The following is a 20082-nucleotide window of genomic DNA, read 5'->3' on the forward strand; positions in this document are numbered from 1 at the left end:
TAGAGGAAACCATCAGAAAATCAAGGAGAAAACCATTAGAAAAAGTTCAGAGGTAGGGAGTGTGACTTTTCATTTTATCCCTTCTGTTTGTATGTTATTTCTAACTGTGTATGTTACATAAGTCAGTGAACTTTAGTTTCCTGCCTTAATGTGTGCTTCTATGGTGGACATCAAATGGCCTCTCACTCTCTGAGGAGCTGGTTTTCTTTAGATGAAACCTGCCAAAACTACAGGCCACCTTCAGACATACGTCCAGAGTTTTGTAGTGTTGAACTCTACCATCTCCTCATAGGCACTGGGGCCAAATCCACGACTAGTTTCTTCCAAGGCTATAAGAACTTTCCTGCCCCAACTGGGTCTCCATCCATTTTTCTTTGAGTGGTTTGGGGAGGAAGTGCGCAGTTGCTGGGAAAGTTAGAGGTCAGCCAAAGAAGAAATGGGCAAATTCTCTGTAGCGCCCATATTTGCTGGAGGCCTTACCTGACTCCATGGGAGTCAGGTAAGAGCAGGGACTTGCTCTAAAGAAGCAGCAGTTTTCTAAACAACCCAAGTGTTTGTGAGTAGAGGATGTGGGGGGAGAGGGTAGAGTGGGGTGGATGGGGGCAGGAGTTAGAATCCAGCATGGTCTGATCCTTTGTCCTATAAACATCAGCTCAGCAGGGCCTCTATTTGTCACTATTTTTTTATATGGCCATTTGGTAGAACCATTTCTCTATTTTCCTGTGAAGCCCTCCTGTGAGACAGAGAGATTGTATGTTGTTAGTTTCTTGCATATCTGTACCTGAATTTTCTGTCATTAGTGATCTCCTCGGGAGTAGGATTTGAGTGTCATTCGTCTTTATATCCCTTGCCCTGAGCATATACCTAATCTATGCTGGTTGAATAAAGGAATAAATAAATGAATGGATGAATGAATGAACAAATGAAAGCCAAATGAATGAGTGAAATGTTTATTATATCCTCCCCTCCCTTTTAAAACATTAACAAAATGGGGTATGGAGCACGACAAAAATTCCATTAATTTTTGATGCATCCCTGGTTTTGTGTATCTGGTGCAAGTCTGCTTGTGTGTGTGTGTGTGTGTGTGTGTGTGTGTGTGTGTGTGTGTGAATTGTGGCTTCAAACTAGAGTTTAGCTGTTGAGCTTGGACTGTTTGCATATTCTCTGTCTTTGGACTATTCTCAGGGAACCTAAGAAATAAACAATAAGCAAAGTCCCTAGGTGGCTGTGATTCTGCGACACAGAAAACTGAAAAGAACTGAAGGACACAATTGTGCATGGCTGGGGATAGTGTGGGGGTGAGGCTGTCAGCTTGAACAAAAGAAAATAACACAGCACCAATTGAAAATAGTTAAACAGAAATTCACTAATCCAGTCCAGCAACTGCAAATGAACAAAGAATTGTACTGGTTCTACTGTACCTTGGTAGGCATGGGCTTCTTAAAGGAGATTTCTGCTTGCATCCAAACGCCCCGGGGTGACTCTAGCACAGACCAGACCTTCTCTTGGACCACATGGTTCTCTTCAAATATATAAACGGCTAGGGTGTCACTCATTTTCAAAAACCCGTAGATGGCGTAATAAAAACGTAGACAATACTGTAAGTTTCCTGGCAGGGAGGGACCGTAGAGCCTTCCAATGTAGCCAGGCTGAGATGTAAACTTTGTGTTGGCCAGCACATAATACCCTGCGAATGGGACAAAGCATTCCATGTATTAGCATTGAAAACTTTAAATAATCTAGCCCAGCTTGTCAAGTGGGAAACTTTGGGTAAAGTAGCAGAATTTGTCAAAAGACAATTTTTTTCACAGACTTTAAATGATAAAGCATTTTGTAATATCTGTGGTTTAACGATAGAATATACCTATGTGACTCCATTACCAATAAATCTCCAGTTCTAACTAAACTTCATAAACATGTATAGATTTCCAACTGCATATGCCCAGATTCTGCTCATCAATTAAAATTTATACTTTTCATGACCGTGGGTCAAGCAGCTGACTTAGACTGAGTACCCAGTACTGAGTCACTGTGAACACAAGGCCCAGAGCAGAGTTTTCTTTCTTATCTCTGCAGTGACCAGTGGAGATGGAGAGACTGATTATAGACGGGCCTGGCAGCCCTGGGGGGAGGAGGGATTTGTGTGCTTGGGCAGAGCTTTGTACTCTCTTGGTCATATGCTAAACTTGCTCCTGAAGAGTATATTTTTAATCACATCAACCAGGTGCTAAAGATCTGTATTCTTCATTTATTTCTTCTAAATAACATAAAGAAAAATAAAATCAAGAACTTCCCCTCCCACCTGCTCCACCAACCCCACGGTTAACTTAAAACAGATCTTTGTACCTTAGAAAGCCTAGGAGGAAAAGAAAAAAATAACACAGTAAGTCCTCACCTGATGTCATCAATAAGTTCTGCAGCTTCAAGTGAACCGACATATAGTGAAACCGATTTTAACATCAGCTAATTAACCTAAATAAGAGTTAAAGTCCTACGACATCTCATCGGCATTATAACGAAACCTCATTGAATGAAAATGTTATTGGAGGGCCTGCTGGGTGTCTCAGTTTTTGTTATATAATTTAGTTTTACCCAATTACTTAACTCATCTGGCAAAAGTTCTTTGTTTTTTTTTCACTTGAGTGGTATTATGAACTAAATTGTGTACAACCGCCCTCCCCCACCCCGCCCTTCCACCACCAACAACTGCATATGTTGAAGTCCTAAGCCCCCTTGTGACTATATTTGGAGACAGGACCTTTAAGGAGATAATTAAAGTTAAATGAAGTTAAGAGTGGGGACTTAATGCTACAGGATTGGTGTCTTTATAAGAAGAGGAAGAGACACCAAAGAGCTCTCTCTCCACATGCGCACACAGAGGAGATGTCACGTGAGAGCATACTGAAAAGGCTCCATCTACAAGCCAGGAAGAAAGGTCTCACAAGTAACCAATCCCTGTGGCACCTTGATCTTGGACTTTCCAGTTTCCGGAACTGTAAGAAAATTTATTTCTTTCATTCAAGTCACCCAGTCTGTGGTATTTTGTTGTCAGCTGGAGCAGACTAATACTCGTGGCCATAAAATAGCCAGAACAATCTTTTTGGAATCTAAATTTAATCCCTCTCTTCCCTACTTTAAATCTTTCAATGGCTTCTCATTTCCTTTAAAATAAAATCTCAAATGCTTACTTTGGTCTGCTACACCCATGATCTATCTCCCTCTCTAACTTTATTTTCCTCTCTTATCCTCCCCATGGTGCAGCCACGCTAACCTTTCAATTCCTTGAAGTGTCCAGCTCTTTCCAAACTCGAAACCTTCATGGATGCTGCTCCCTCTGCCTGGATGGCTCCCACTCTCCCAGATAATACCTACTTCCCTCAGAAGAGGATTCCCTGAATCCTCAACCATTAGGTTCTTTCCTCTATTTTCTCTCAGAACTCAACGTTAATTTTTCTTATAGCACTTATCACAACTGTAATTATGAGTTTATTTTTATATATATTTCTTTATTGTTTATCTTGTCCATTGAAATGACTGTGAGCTAGAGAGGACAGGTTTCAAACCTGACTTATTCATTATTGTATCTCCCAGGAGTTAATCTGGCCAAGGTCAGAAATAGGGCCTGTATTTCTACAAGTGAAGCAACCTCTAAGAAAAGAATACAAAACTACAGGTATAATATTGCAAAGGCCCCTTTCAAGGCTTTTCCCAGGACCTGTGCAAAGGAGGGGCCTTGAAATCTAAGCTTAATCAGCTTTCTGGTAAATCTGCCCTGGTGCCCAAGGTATAAGTAATTGTCAAATAAATAAAGGAGACACTAACTCCTTGAGAGCCAACTCTTTCCGCCAGTTTCTACTGGAGTGAGTTTCACAAGGGAGGTCATTAAAGCAATAGGTAATCCTTATACGGGGAGCTCAAACTGGTTTCCAAGAGTTCCTCATAGATATATCCATCAAGTGTCTGCCTAACATTTCCACTAGTTTTTATTCCCTCACAATATATTCTTTTTATTGTAGTAAAATACACGTAGCATGAAATTTCCCATTTTAACCATTTTCAAGTGTACGATTCAGTGGCATCTAGTACATTCACTGTGCTGTACAACTACCACCACTATCTAGTTCCAAAACATTTCATCATCCCAAAAGGAAATTCTATATCCATTAAACAGTAACGCCCCATTTCCTCCTCCCCAGACCCTGGCAACCACTAATCTTTCTATCTCTATGGACTTGCCAATTCTGGATATTTCATATAATTGGATTCTAATAACTTTTTTAAAGGTACTTCTCTATGTAAAGTGAAGAGCAAGATAATTTCCAAAGGCTTGGCCATTTAATTAATTGAGAAATACTTTCGCTAGCCCAGCAACTTGAATTCCAGTTTTAAAAAATAGTCAAACACAAGATTACCAATTGTCTTTGCTTCTTTACAGCTGCCTTTTTTTTTTTTTAAGTTGGCATCTGGTAGGTGTAGAGTAAAGATAGATAATGAAGCACGAATACCAACTCCCTTTCCTCCCCCAGTGTCCCACATGGACAGATTCCTGATTTACCTAAGCCCGAAGTGTGGTCGCCAGGCCGGTACATGTTTGGTTTTACTTTCACTCGGGTCCAGCCTGGACCGTCTTTATCTTGATAAAAATTGCAGAGATCTTCCTCAAAATTGCAGCTTGCTTCTAAGGCACTGAAAGGAAGTTCTGAGCAAAGGAAAACCACAGTTAAGAGAGCTAAACTCAAAGATCTCAAAGGACTACATCGACTGATTGACAAATAGGTACACATTTGTACCAGGAGAGACCGAAGAAGTAAAACACAACAAAATACTTTTACCCTAATGGCATGCTGACAGGTTAGCATTAAACGGAAGTTTCAGCATGACGAGAAAATTGTTCTTTTTTCTCCCTAAGGGAATGGAAGGAAGAAGCTCTGTTCACATTCTGTATAAAAATAAAGTACCAGACTTCAAAAGAAATTTCCTTTCATGCTATAAAAACTGAAAGCATTTATCCACATATTTTTTCACAATTCAAAATCCATTCATACAATTTTTTTTTTTAAAAAAGAGAAAAGGTGGGGATTTTAAGGAATTCTTAGTGTCCTTCTAAGATAGATATTTTAGATATAATATTTTCCAGAAATAATTTTTTTGTTGTCGACCAATCTCTGAAGCACAGCCGCTATTTATCATTGACACTAGTAGTAGAAGCTGATCTGCTGGAAGAAAAGCATTACTTAGTAAAAACCATGCTGTTCAAAAAGACACACCAATTCTGTCACCTATACTGCTATTATTTTGTCTTCTGCTAAGTTCCAGTATCATTTTACCTTGGTCTATAAATATCACCTCATCCCAGGAATGAAATATGTAATATTTCTGTTCTTTTCAGAATGACTTGGTCCTAGCAACGGTGACTGTGAACCTCACTGTTCAGGTTGCCTTCTGAGCCCAGAGAAGATGTGAACTAAAGTTTGGGACACATTCGATGTAGCTAATTGGGATCCTGTTCTGCATGCTGACAAACACTGGTCTAACCTTTTAGAGAGAGAGAAAGGGCACTGTTTTGAATAACTGAAAAGTTATTTCTAGAGGAACATTTGCATTCTGCGAGCAGTGATCTGATGAAACTGAGTTGTTTGGGGACAAAGACTCAGTATATTCTCAATTTATCAATTTTCAAAGCAAAACAAAACAAAACAAAACAAAACAAAACAAAACAAAAAAACATTCCAGTGGGCTTAGGAGCTGGCTGAGATTAAGGGGGATGAAAGAGGCATGACAACCAAATGCTGCAAGGGATCCAAGGTTCAACCTTTGTCTAGGAAAACAAACAGCTATAAACTACATGATTGGGGCCATTGGTAAATTAGTTTAGTTGACAATATTGGACTATAGTTTAGTTGATAATATTCTTACAGTGTTAAATGTCTTGAACTTTATAATTATGTTGAAGAATGTGTTTGGTTTTAGAAAACACACACTGATGAATTTAGGGGTAAAGGGGCATCATTCTTCAACCTACTTTTAAATGGTTGATAAAAAGAATATGGAAGAATGTTAACAACTTGTAAATCTGAATGAAGAGCATATGGGAGTTCTTGATAGTATTCTTGAGATTTTTTTTCTGAGTTTGAGATGATACAAATAGAGTTCTAAAAACACTAAATTAAAAAAAAAAAGAAAAAGAAAAAGTGATTAACAGTACATTACAAAGAACAGGAAGACAATGTTCCTGTGTGACTGGAACCTGACTGTATTGCAGATGATACGCCCTGGCAAGTGTACGAGGAGAGCACCCTGATAAGCCAGACAGGAGACAAGGAAATAAAGAGAATTCTCAGCTCTAAGTCTGGCAGATGAGCCCACACACTGCTCTGCCTGACTCTGTCAGCATCGGGGAGTATTTTTAGGCCATAAAGAGAAAGTCTTTCAAAAATGAATATGACGTCCTGCAAACAAACATCCTTTGACATCCCCCCATGAAGTTGTGATGCCATGGGAAACTCCATTACAGTGTTCAGTCTTAGTCACCCCTCTTCCACCTCGTAATGAAAAAGCAGATGACAATTCAAAATCTGCAGATGCCATCTAGCTCAGAAAATGGTGTGGCCCTCCACAAATCCATGCTCAATGGTAGAGCAGTGGTATATATATATTAGAAATATATACCAGGGGATATGCCCATGGGTGGCCACAGGAGAACCACAACCCATTTATTAGGTGTGTAGGAGACAGTGAGAGGTGGTATTAAAACCTGAAAGTAAATAAGGATCAGATCTCTCCATGATGAACTGAGTTGTACAGAAAAGACTTTTCTGAAGATGAGATTATATTGTTTTGTTAAATAGCTAGTCCTAAAAATGGATTTGTCTGGGGTCTTGAGGAGATCTGATGAAAAGAAAATCTCAAAATCATGTCTCAGACTCTAAATCTTTTTTACTCACAAAACTTCTTTTACCATGAGATAATCTCTAATTCCTGAAGGTGGGGCCAAGGGACTGTTTGTGGCCCAACACAAGCTCCTCAGAGATCTAAGGTTGCTGGAAAGCCTTTGCTTCAGGCTTGTTTCAGAAGCATGGGTCAAGTGGCAATCACAATTGAGCTACTGAGGAGTGTTAATGACATATTTGAAGCATAAGAGGGAATCAGGCAGCTGGAAACCTCAAGCAGTAGCTAATTACTAAAAAAAAAAAGTTCCTTTGAGCAAGGTACCAAAAAGCATTATAATGTAAGATTTAGTTAATTACTTTCTTTCTGACATTTAAACTTTTTAGAAATGAGAGGCTTTGAAGATAATCTAATCAGATGGAGGGTATTGCAGTTTGAGAAGAACCAGTGGGAGCAGTTTTCGTCTTTTCCTCTGCTCCATGGAGTTCATGGAGACAAACTCAGTATCAGTCCTAGAGATCTAAGAAGGCTCATCAGCTCCTGTGGTGCCAGAGAAGTTCGGGGTACTGTATGCTCTTTAGGCTGTTAAACTTGCACAGTTTTATTTTAGCATGAGCCATCCTAAAAACAGGCTGAAACAACTCAAAGTTGGCTTGGGGAAGAGACTGAGTGGGACCTGGCACCACACCAAGAATCATGATGCAGCAGAGCCTGGGCCACTGACTAGGCTATGTTGATGCTTGAGGGCCTTTGAGCTTAGGAAGGCTATGGCAACCTTTGCTGAAACCAAGGCAACAATTAGAGCCAGGTTTCCAATTGAACAAGAAGTCTGGGCAGTATGTTATTGGTGAATGGTCAAGATCGGAATTTAGGCCCAGGTAGACATCCTTTGAGATCACATCCATGAGTGTCAGGCCCTTCCCAGTCTCTGGCCTGGATGGATACAGGATGGACCCAAACTCAGAGAGGAGGTTAGGCCTGCACAGGGTAGAGCAGTGAAGCTCTGTTTGGGGTTGGGCACTAAGGCAAGATTCCTAGAAGTGGATAGAAACACCTATTAAGCATTTAAGAATTTACAGCCTGAAAAGAGAATTTATTCCCATGATTTAGACTCTAGGCCAAACATGGTGGTGGAAGGGAGGGATTTTATGGGTGGAATAGGCTTGGAAAGACAAGTGCTAGAACTCGAGGTGCGGGTAGTGGAGCAGTCTCACTATCCTCTGGAGCATCCTGGGGAAATAATCAGGGAGCGACATGACACTAGTGTTTAACACCTGTGACTCTGTGATGGGTCTCAGGTCGAGTAAAGTTTATTAACTCTAATCCCAACCAGATGGTAGGAACGATAGGAACGAAACGCTTCATGTGTTGAAATAATTCCTGTCTTGGTCTATTACAGAGATGAGAGAAGACACTAGGTCCAGCTGGGAAAAGCAGAGACAACAAGTCTGGAGCTAACCAAGATAAAGAAAAGAATGTTGGCACCTGTTATAGAACAGAAGGGCATAAACTATTTGTGAAATGTAAGACAAAATATGAAAACTAAAGAGCTCAGCTTCTAAGACTCAGAATCTGACTCAGAGCTACTTAATGAAAGGTACAAAGCGGGCTCCATCTCACACATTCATCAAAGCAGTACTCTTTGCTGGTGCTCTTTAGTTTCGAGCTGAGCCCCTGAACAAGAAATGGATGGGAGTATTTTGAAAATTAAGTAAATAATATTAAGTCTTATGACCAAGCATTTTCTGTGTGCCATACCCTGCTAAGGCCTTCACAGACATTAACTCATCAATCTTCCCAACAATACTATAGAACAGATTCTTCTATCCTTGTCTCATAGAGGTTAATTAACATGCCCAAGGTCACACAGCTTGTAAGTGGAAGAATAGGGGGATGTGAATCCAAAGTCTTTGCTCTTGAGCATTACACTATGATCACGTACTTAAACCATTTTAAAACAAAGTTGGTATGTTTTGGGAAGTTCTGAAGACAAGTTAACCTAAGTATATGAAAATCGAATCTCTGGTGGCCTCTGTGGAGGAAGAGTCTTTATGTGAGCTGGATCTTAACAGACAGAGGGGCCACAAGTCCTTTTAGTAAACAGTCCTCACTTTGCTGGAATCTTTCTTTTCCTTTTACCCATCAGTAGGAAAGAATGCACACATATTGTGTCTTTTTAAAAGGCAGAATGTTTCCAAACATTACTTCTAAGGTGGCTCAGTAAATTCTATGACCTCCTGGCTGCGTCTTCACCCACCCTCTACCCTGCGGATATTGAAGAAACACCTCTTTTTACATATGTATGACTTGGAAATATAAAAGTTCAATGTAAAATGTTCAAAGAAAAAGTCTCTACAAATAATGATAGAGAGATTATGGAATTACTTTTAACATCATTGAAATATTAACTAGGGACGAGATTAGGGATCAATCAGATTTAGAGAAGTAAAACAATTTTGGTTTCCATGTTCTGCTCCTTAACGTATGACAACTGGCTTGTGGTGTCAGAAACATTTAGAGACTCTTCTAATCATTGATTATAGTTTGGATTAAATAATTTTAATGAAGATATGTAAATATGTAAATACATATGGTTCTTTCTATTTCACTAGCTTTTTAAAAAAATTAGAATTAGTAAAAAATAATATTTGGTTTTAGCAAATTAGTAGATTTCACTCTAGTTTTGAGTTAACAGCTTAGCTTGAGTAGAAACTATTATCTTTCTCAGTCCCCTTGCTCGTAGAATATATCTGAAACCATATTAAATTACAGACTAACTCTATCTTAAGTGAAACTCAGACTATAAAGGTCAAGTTCAAAAATTCACTTTCCATGCTCCATAAAACAAATGAGCGTTCATTAATAAGATGGGAAGACCACAGTGTTTTTCTGGCACCTCTCAAGGAAATAAAGTTACTAAAAGGTAAGATCAATTGCATTTATCTGGATTATCATAAATACAACAGTGTCATCCTTCTTATTCTAAAACATTTGTTTTCTAATTCGCTTTAAATTAATTTGCTTACCTATTTTCTCAGAAGGTAAAAATTTCCTCTCATTTCCAAATACTAAGTTTATGAAAATTACAAAATTAGCCATGATGATGAAACAACTTGAGGGTTCACTTAGAAAAAGAATTTAAATTGAGTATATAACATTTAACCAAAAACCATTACAGAAATTTATATTCCAAATACTAACATCTTTAAATATGAGGACATTTATAGGTCTTGGATACATAAAATTGGAAAGTGTTTTCATAATTCTACTCAGTAGATTGAGAGTTTTTTCCACCTACCTACCCACTTGTCTATGAACCCAAGATATCCTTTAAAGAGAAAGGTGGGGAGAAAATCAATTAATATTATTTAATTTTCATTTCCTAGTAGGCAGGGAAGATGGAAGCTCCTTAGCACATGACAACTGGCTTGTGCTGTCAGAAAAATTAGATTTACTCTGGGAGGAGAAAAAAAAGAGTAATAGACCAGAAAAATGACTATTTAGTTAAATAATTTTTTAAGGATAACAGGAAATGTAAGAAAATTAGAAAGAATTAAAACAAACCCTGACCACAGGCATCTACTGAGAAGGAAAATTCCAAATGTGAGGAAGACGAAAAATAATAATACTTACCAGTCTGATTTTGGCAGTGAACAGGAGAGAAAGAAATATCATCCAGGGCAACATACCCTCCTTTGGGACCATTGAAAGCAACTTCAAAAATAACCTGCAGACAATGATACATTCATTAAGGGGTTCATATCCAAAATATATAAGGAACTCATATAATTTAACATCAAAGAAACAGTCTGATTAACAATGTGCAAAGGACTTGAATAGACAATTCTTCAAAGAAGACATACAGATGGCCAATAGACATATGAAAAGATGCTCAACATCACTAAATCATCAGGGAAATGCAAACTAAAACCACAATGAGATATCTCTTCACACCTGTCAGAATGGTTATTCTCAGCAAGTCAACAAACAGAAAGTGTTGGTGAGGATGTGGAGAAAAGGGAACCTTTGTGCATCGTTGGTGGGGTTGTAAATTGGTGCAGCCTTTATGGAAAACTGTATGGAGGTGCCTCAAAAAATTAAAAATAGAACTACTACATGACCCAGCAATTCCACTACTGGGTATTTACCCCAAGAAATCCAAAACACTAGTTCAAAAGATAAATGCACCCCTATGTCTATTGCAGCATTATTTGCAATAGCCAATATGGAAGCAACCTAAGTGTCCATCAATAGATGAATTGATAAAGAAGATGTGGTACCTATATATAACAGAATATTACTCAGCAATAAAAACAAGGAAATCTTGCCATTTGCAACAATATAGATGGGCCTAGAGGGTAAAATAAGTCAAAAAGTCAAGTATATGATTTCATTTATATATAGAATCTAAAAAACAAAATAAATGAACAAACAAAACAGAGACTCGTGATACAGAGAATAAATTGATAGTAGCCAGATGGAAGGGAGTTTGGTGGTAGATGGGTGAAAAATGGGAAGGAATTAAGATGTTCAAATTGCCAGTTATAAAAACAGTCAAAGGGATGTAAGTACAGCATAGGGAATATAGTCAATAATATTATAATAACTATGTATGGTGTCAGATGAGTACTAGACTTATTGGGGTGATCACTCTGTAAGTTATATAAATGTCTAATCGCTATGTTGCACACCTGAAAGTAATATATTATATGTCAACTGCAATTGAAAAATATTTAATTAAAATAAAACTGCAGATGAAAATGTAATATTTTTACAAGTTTACATATTCTATTATGCTTAAGTGCCCTTAACTATGATTTAAAATGATGTGTCAATCAAACCAGGAGATGTTAAGTTATAAGTACTTAAGGAATCACATTCATAAATATAGGAGTTTGGTCAACTCCCTCCTCAAACCATAGTCTCTTTTGGAAAGAGTGACTACTAAGCCCTAAACTGTATTTTATTGGTATACTTTTCCCCTCTCTTGAGTGTCAGCTAAAATACCTATGTCATTTTCTAATACAACTAAAGAATTTACAAATTGCATTATAAACTTCAATTAAAAAAACAGCAGTCTACTTGCAGAAAGCAGGCTTGTTCTCCCCTTGCCCTTCACAGAGAATTAAGCCGCTCCAACGTCCTTTCCCTTTTTCATACAGGGAATTCTACTCTACATGAGGGTCTTGGACAAAGATGCAGCAATCAATTACCCTGATGGCTAAGGCATAATCAGGTCCAGAAATTCTATGCATGGATATTAGGATTTCAGCATGTCCAGGCACGTTTGAGTGGTTAGAAAGAACGTGGGGTTAATGAGTTCAATCCATTTAGTTTTGCTCTTTTTTCTGCCACCAAATTTAACTCTGAGTTTAATCAACCACCCTTTGCCTGTGACCATGGGGATCAGGTATGCTCAGCACAGCATTGACTTGTGCTGGGAAAAACCACCCAAGTGTGCAGTCCATTCTTATGAATTGATAGCGCGAGAAGATAAAGTGTTGAGAAGGGGTTGAAACTCAAATGCCTACAAGAGCCAGGCAGGTCTGTAAATGCATGACAGGGCTTGTATGATGCAGCAGGAAAGGGTGCAGACTGTGGTGAAACGGAGAACTCAGACTGTGGTGAAATAGAGTGCTATCTAAAGGGGATGGCTACTAGTCAGCTTTGTCAATTGCTGACGTGTGGGGATTTGGACCTAATATGTCTGGATCTACCAAATTGTCAAGAAGACCTGGATCTTTAGATTTTTATTTAAAAGCTTTGAATTTTCAATATTGGCAATTAATTGAAAAATTAAAACAAAGAAGCAAAAAACAAAAAACTAAACACTTCAGAGCCAGGCAAATCATTGTAGGCTAGATCTGATCCATGGGCTTCTGATTTCCAGCCTCTTCTGAAGTGAATGGTGTCTTGGAGGCAGACAGACCAAAGTTTAAATCTCATTTCCATCACTGACAAGCTAGGTGACTTTGGGTACTTCTCAGGGCTTCACTTTTCTTATTTATAAAATAAGAATAACAACTCCTACCTTGTAGGACTGTTGAGATCGCATGAAATGATGTATATAAAGGTCCTAGAATGCAGTCAGGTGCATAGTGAGTTTTGAATTCATGAGGTAAATTCATGACTTTTTCTCACCATGTTGAGGCCCTCCTGAACTCAATATTCAGATCTAAGCACAGTTCACCACAAATTAGCACAAGCAGGGCCCTTCTCTCTTCCAGGTCTCAGTTTCTCCATTTTTGAAAAAAAGAATTTGGACAAGATGGTTCCTAAGGTCTCTTTCAGCTTAATAACAATGGTCCTGCAGAGACTTGGTGCCTAGACTGCAAAATCCAAGTGGGACCTGGAAATTTGTCTCTGGCATGGTGAAAAGCACTGAGAACAAAGGGAACAGATGTGGACAAATGAGGAGCAAATGAAGTTGACAAGTTAACGCAGGTCCATGACATTTAGTTCTCAAGATGCCAGCTAATGAAGAAGGTGAACAGCAGAACTTATACTACCGAGCAGGGCGAGTAAGAATATTTCTGATCAGAATATGATAATATGCTCATCAAAGCCCATGTGCTGCTCTCTTGTTCAGAAATAGGGTCTCAAATGTTTGTTTTCCTTTTTAAAATTCATTTGAGAATATGGTGACATTAAATTCACTGATTTCTGCAGGATATTTCTTTTCCTGGAAATTACCGAGAGCAAACAATACCAGCATAATAAGTTCAAACTACTAGAGCAAAATCACACATGTGTGAATCAAAAGGATACATATTGAAGTTTAGTAGTATCTAGAATTGTAATTTTTCAGCTTTGATTTTTTAAAAAAATTCAGCAATGTCTCACTTGTAAAAATGTTGCCCAAGGAGTTTATGGTTGGAGGTCAGGAGTCTGGAAAGAAAATGTGTGTGTGTGTGTGTGTGTGTGTGTGTGTGTGATGACTTTAATAGAAGGAAAAATTCCTGAGTTTGGAAGGAAACTGGTGTGTGTGTGTGTGTGTGTGTGTGTGTGTGTGTGTGTGTGTGTGTGTTATGACTTTAATAGAAGGAAAAATTCCTGAACAGTATGTGCATTTCCCTTTCCTTGTAACCCAAACATACAAAATTTTCCACTGGGCTGCAACAACAAGTCAAGGCCTTTAGCCTTTAGGATAGGAAATAGCACACTTGCTGCAAAAGGCACTGTGCTCTTTCTGGGGTTGTATGCGGGGAGCACAGAGGGAGATCTGAAGTGGATCAGGGGAGTGGCAGGCACACCATCAATAGACAAGACACGTCAGAAACCAAGACCCAACACTCTGAATCTCCACATCAGGCAAGCAGATGACACCACTAAAATGCATCCAGAGGATAATCTGCTCCTTTTGCACTTTAAAGGAAACTAGGCAAGTTATTGCAAAAAAAGTGCAAAGGGAAAAGCAGGAGATATTAATAACCTGTGGTAACTAAGACTCTACTTAAAGCTTCAAATTTGCAATCACAATGTTGCGCTCACTGATTCTAGAGGTCCAGCGGGGTCCTCAGACAGAGCTGGGCCTCCTCCTTCAGCTTTAGGTTAGATTTTATAAAGTCCAGAAACTCTTCTAAGTGCCCTGGCACTCACCAGCTGTGTGACCTGGATAAAAAATGTCAAACTTCTTGGACTCTCCATTTTTCCTTTTCATTTGTAATATGGGAATAATTTTATCTACTTTGTTGGATTGTCATAAGTACTGGAGTATGTCATAGATATAGGGATGTATAAATATATGTGCTTAGAAGAAAGCTCTACAAGGATAAACACCAACACGTTAGTAGTTCTCATCTTTGCAAGGTTGACCCAGGCTGTTTTAGTTTGTTTTATTTTCTTGAATTTTCTAATTCTTCTGCACTGGACACTTATCACTCACGTAACTATAAAAAGTTTCAAGACAAAACACCAAAGCTTGTTTCAAATTGGGACCACAATCATAAACTTATCTGATTTTTATGATATCATTTATAAAGAAAAAAATAAGTTTTTCTCTAGAAAGACTACTCCCTCAAGTAAAGGAAAATTTCATAACTGCTTTTGGGAATAAAAGTTCAAAAGATAGTTTATCTTAGAAGGCGCTGATCCCTTTTGAACTTCCCACGACCACAATGCAAGGTTCAGAGGGAGAGTGGGCCCAAGAAATCTAGTTACTTCATTTCATCCTTAGAAAAAATAGTCTTGTTAGAAAATGAAGGTGATAAAAGAGGAAGGCAGAAGGGAATACAGAGGGAGGAAGAGAAGTGGAGGGGGCCCGGGAAGAGAAAAGAAAATAAAGATTGAGACACAAAGAAAAAGAAGAATGAGCGTGAGACTGTTGCAACTTCTGACCTCCACGCCTGAGTATGGGCCGCAGCCCTGCAGAGTGGCCAGGCCAGGGCACACCTGGCACACCTGGAACACCTACCTCCATGGGATATGGTGCACTGAACTCCACTTCAGCGAGGTTCCAAGAAGGATTCCCTGGACTGTTAGTTTTCCAGATCTCCTCGTAAAAGCCAGCCGCATCCCGAGTATAGAGGGAGAAGACATTGTCATTCCCCTGCTGGAGCTGGTAATAAAATGACAGACAGCCGGACATGGGGGCCGTGGTCATGGGGGAGATGAGCTGGGCCACCTCCTGGAAGTGCTTGACGTAAACCGAGTCCACATACATGTAGTGCCCTGAAAATCACACAGAGAAAACACAGCATAAGACAGGCTGGGGGTTTTTCAGATGAAATGGTGCGATTCTGAGGTTTACTTTGAAATGATCCAGTGGGAGTGGTGGAGAGGAAGCAAATGAGTTAAAGACGAAAGATGTTTGGCCACGGGTTGATAAACATTGCAGCTGGTAGGTACACACATGCAGTTCACTGTGCTCTGCAAAATACAAGATAAGAACCATTCTTTTTCTTTTCCTTGCTTTTGATTGATGTAAACATACTTATAGAAAGATAGATGCATCATCTGTAAAGTGCTTCAGTTTTCACAGTCATGGAAAAAAACAAAAAACAGAACATTACCCTGGAAGGCCCCTTCTCCAAGCCTTCTTTGAGTTATAAGGGGGCTAACAGCATACCAAGCATACTATCTGTTCTTAAAAAGGCACAGAGGAACTGTCCTGTACATCTTTACAATGTACATAAAATGAGTGAAACTAAGATTTCGAATTCATACTAGATGACAAGTTGTACCTCTTTAATAGAACATGTAGATCAGTCAACACTGCAGATAGGATTAGGATTGGGAAGGTGGGACTTGTGATACCACTCTTGGCAAGGTCTTGGTGGGATCTGGACTCCATTAGAAACATTTTGGTGAAACTGAGAAATGGTGAGGCAGAATGGGGAGAGTCTGGATTTGGCATTGAAAAAACTAAGCTTGAATCCTGCTTAACTTCTTACTAGCCCCATGACCTTTTAAGCAAGTTACTGAATCTGTCTGGGCTTTGATTCTCTCATCTCTAAAATGAGAATCAAATACACGTCTCATTGGGAATCAAATACATGCCTGTGGTGGTTTTCTGGCAATTTTTGGCGTTTCTTGACTAGTAGATCTCTGCCTTCATGTTCACATGGCATTCTCCCTCTGTTCATGCATGTCTCTCTCCGTTCCAAATTTCCCTTTTTCAAAGAATCCAGTCATAATGGATTCGAGTCCCTCCCTACTTCAGTATGACCTTAGCAAATCGCATCTGCAACAATCCTATTCCCAAATAAGGGCACATTCTAAAGTACCGGAATTCAGGACTCCAACATGTGGATTTTGAGAAAATATAATTCAACCCATAATACACCCCATAATAATTTTTTAAACTTTGTGTGTACCAAATAAACACATCTGCAGGCTGGAAATACCTGATGAGATCCCAATTTGCTGCCCCTGGGGCAGGGTTTTAGAGAAGGAATCAGAACGTCAGACTGAACAGAATCAAAGAAACTCTGATGTGCAACGAGGGCCATGTGCCAATGTCCTCTAAATGCACTAGACCACTTTACTAATGGTGAATGTAAGTGAGCAGCTAGTCTCTGCAACACTCTTTTGTTTACTGAGAACTCATGTGACTGGCAAAGGCAGAGGGGAATTTTTTAATGCCCTTGGTAATATGTCGTACCGATAAAACTGAATCTCTTTCCAAGATACGCCACTGTGGGAACTGGATGGAGAAGCTATAATACTTTGTTCACTTGATATCTCACTGCGGGGGCCATGGAGGTGGGCTGCTGACCTTTCCTTCAAGTAAATGTGCTGCCTCCAGCTGTTTGTGCCAAAGCCATGACACACTGGGCTGTTCTCAGCCGGTGACCAAGCAGAGCAGGGCCAGTCTGTCTGAGATGGGGCTCTTCAGCAACCTCCCCTTAGTCTGGCCCTTCTCTTTCACAGGTTTCAGCCTTCCACCCTGTGCTGAAGGCTCTCCCCACCCAAGGCTGCATTATGATTTTTGTGGAACCTAGGCACTTTCACTGTTGTGGGCCACTTTCTCCATGAAATGATATTAAAATTTATGTTTTATAATTGCATTGGCTTAAAGGTGAATATAATCTAGGCTGGAACTTATTTTATTTATTATTAAATTAATTTTTTTCTTTTGATTTTAAAATAAATGAAATAAAAACATTCTCACGGATTCCTAAAAATGTCATGGTTTCTGGGCACTGCGACTTATGCCTGATGGATATGATGGCCTAGCTGAGCTACCCCAGCTCTCTCCCCTTAACTTTTCGCAGCCATTTGCCCCAATAAATCTCTTTCCCACCTAATCCCATTTTAGTGTCTGCTTTTTGGAGGACCCAAACTGACACAGCCATGAAGAGGAAATTATTCTACCCAGGGCGAGGAGCACCTCAAAAGACTCTAGGAGACTCTCAGTGAATCTGGGAGAAACCTCACAGATCCACTTGAAATTATGTATTCTACTTCCAGAGTGCATGATAACTGCGCTTAGAGAAATGTCTCTCTCACACCCCATCCCATTATAAATTCGTTTTGCTCACAGTTGACAGAAATCTGTCTTGTTTAAAGGCTAGTTTCTCACCTGCTGTGTGGACAGTATTTTAATCCCCGAATTTGTGGTTAAAGTCCCTCATTAACAACTCATGCATAAGACATTAGGCCAAGTGAGCCACAATCACATTTCTATCCCCTAAAAATCCAGCAAACATAATGTGACCTACCCAAAGTGAGTCAGAGAGGCTTCTGGGAATGCGAACAGGACTGCTGACAAGTCCCATATGGAACCACTAGACCTGACCACATGCCCCCCTCTCTTTTCCATCATTCATTTGCTGCCAGTGTTGGGTATTATTTACTGACAATCTGAGTAAGACTAAGTTTTTCACTGGAAAACAAAAGGTAGCTCATCATAAGTTCATCATCTCAGTTGAAGGGGTGCGGATGATTCAGAAATCACCAGGTGTCTGCCCCAGGAGGTCATGCTGGAGGAATGACCACCTGCCCAGGCTGAGTGTGTGTCATCAGTACAATCTGCTCTGAGGAAGAAAAGCAAATGGTTGGGTGGGTACAGGCACCGTTTTGTCACCTTTCCAAAGAGAATGAAGAAAGTAGCCTGGAGTTCTTAGGAAAATATGTCTAGTGTCTGGTATTATGAGAATACCCAGTTCAATGAGGCCAACCATCCTATCTAGTTCAGTGTTCTAGAGCCTCTAGGATTTCTGAGAGAGGCAATTCTTATCTACCATTTAAGTCTGCGTAGGATGAAATTAGGTATAGATGGACCTTATGTGAATAGGATCCTATAATTAACCAAATCATTGCAGATTCTATAAGCCACGAAGATTTTTAAGTATTAAAATTTTAACCGGATATGGAAGAGTCTATGAAGGGCACAATGGGCTCCCCATAAAATTAAAAATTGAGAATTTTGTTGTCGCTCCTCTAAAGTCTATGCTGCTTTGCCGAACTCAGTGGGCACCAGTCTATTTTCCCCTATCATACACTAAATTCTGGATTATATACTAAAAGTCTGTGGTCAATTCTGTTGAAAGATCAAAACTCTCAGTGATGCCAACTAAAACTCAGGTCCCCTCTGGAATCACGCCTGCAGTGATGGCAAATGGACACTTGCTTCCAAGAGGACTTTCTTCCTTTCTTGCAGCAGCCCTCTGGATTCGCTCAGTTTTTCATGTGGAACCAGAGGTCCCTGGTAGTTCGTCATTTTCTCTTGAATTAGGAAAATAACTTTGAGGGAAGTTCCTGAATTTTTATTTTCAAACAGCCTGGTTAACCAGCATTCCACAAAGACTGCCGTTGGCTTGGCTGCGAAGCTAAAGACGTCTCTGACTCAGCTGTGATTCCATCCCATTGGCCACATTTGCGCTCCACTTGAGACGCCTGAATCCATGTCACGGTTGTCTGGACAAGCCATTTCCCCGGTTAAGAGGGAAACTTGGTCTGCAGAAATGTATGCCAGCTGAAAACACCCACTAGTCTGTTGCCATTGTGAGGAGACAGCACCCAAAGACAGTGAGTTTTCATGCCTATATTCCCAGCCTATGAATCTGACAGTTTTCTTCATGAACCTTTAGTTCTATGGGTTTGAGTGAATTTTACTATAATAGAGTCAGACGCTAGTCTTTTTATACAGCTTTCAGGGATGACATAAATGTAAATGAATGTGAAGTGGGACTTCTCCTAGTCTCTGCTAAGACTTCAATGCCAAGAATAATGGGTGACAAGTATCTATTTTCTAAAGAGCGGTACAGACCATCGAGTACAACTTACTACATTGCGACAGACCTGGCACCTAAGCCAGCTCCACCACTTTTAACCCATCTCTCCCCTTCAGCCTGTATATATGGCTAGGCCAGAGAAGGATCACAGAGATAGGAGGCAGGGTTTTTTTTGAAGAGAGTTGCCATAGAACGGACCTGCCATGTGTTTCCTTTTGACCTCCCAAGGGAAGGGGAGGAAACTCTTTCCGTTCTTACCCTGATTCAAGAGAACCACTTGCAGAGAGGGTGGAGGAGGGCAACTCCATCTAATCTCATCTTTACCAGCACTCACAGAAATTCCAAGTTCTGCAATTGCCTTGGGCCTTGAGAGGAGGGTGGTCAGAGTTACTGAGAGAACTTGATGAGTGATAAGTGGAGTTTGTGGGGCTGGTGTCTGACTCTTGACTGCATAGATCTAAAGGCAAGATGGCTATACATGGGACCTCTTAGGGTAGGGTGGAGAGAAAGGATTTTG

The 20082-nt window shown here is 39.8% G+C and overlaps 1 protein-coding gene across 1 annotated transcript in view; it reads right to left on the reverse strand.

Annotated features, from left to right (window-relative positions):
• The window catches only part of MAMDC2 (MAM domain containing 2), a 134889-nt gene that overhangs the window by 44252 nt on the left and 70555 nt on the right, over nt 1-20082 (reverse strand). The window contains exons 6-9 of the mRNA XM_023537345.1: nt 15302-15558; nt 10522-10615; nt 4556-4699; nt 1416-1687 (exon numbers count right to left, since the gene is read on the reverse strand). Coding sequence (XP_023393113.1) covers nt 1416-1687; nt 4556-4699; nt 10522-10615; nt 15302-15558 — 767 coding nt within the window. The remainder of the gene's footprint in view (nt 1-1415; nt 1688-4555; nt 4700-10521; nt 10616-15301; nt 15559-20082) is intronic.

The sequence above is a fragment of the Pteropus vampyrus genome, unplaced genomic scaffold, assembly GCF_000151845.1.
Source record: "Pteropus vampyrus isolate Shadow unplaced genomic scaffold, Pvam_2.0 Scaffold186, whole genome shotgun sequence".
Lineage (NCBI taxonomy): Eukaryota > Metazoa > Chordata > Mammalia > Chiroptera > Pteropodidae > Pteropus > Pteropus vampyrus.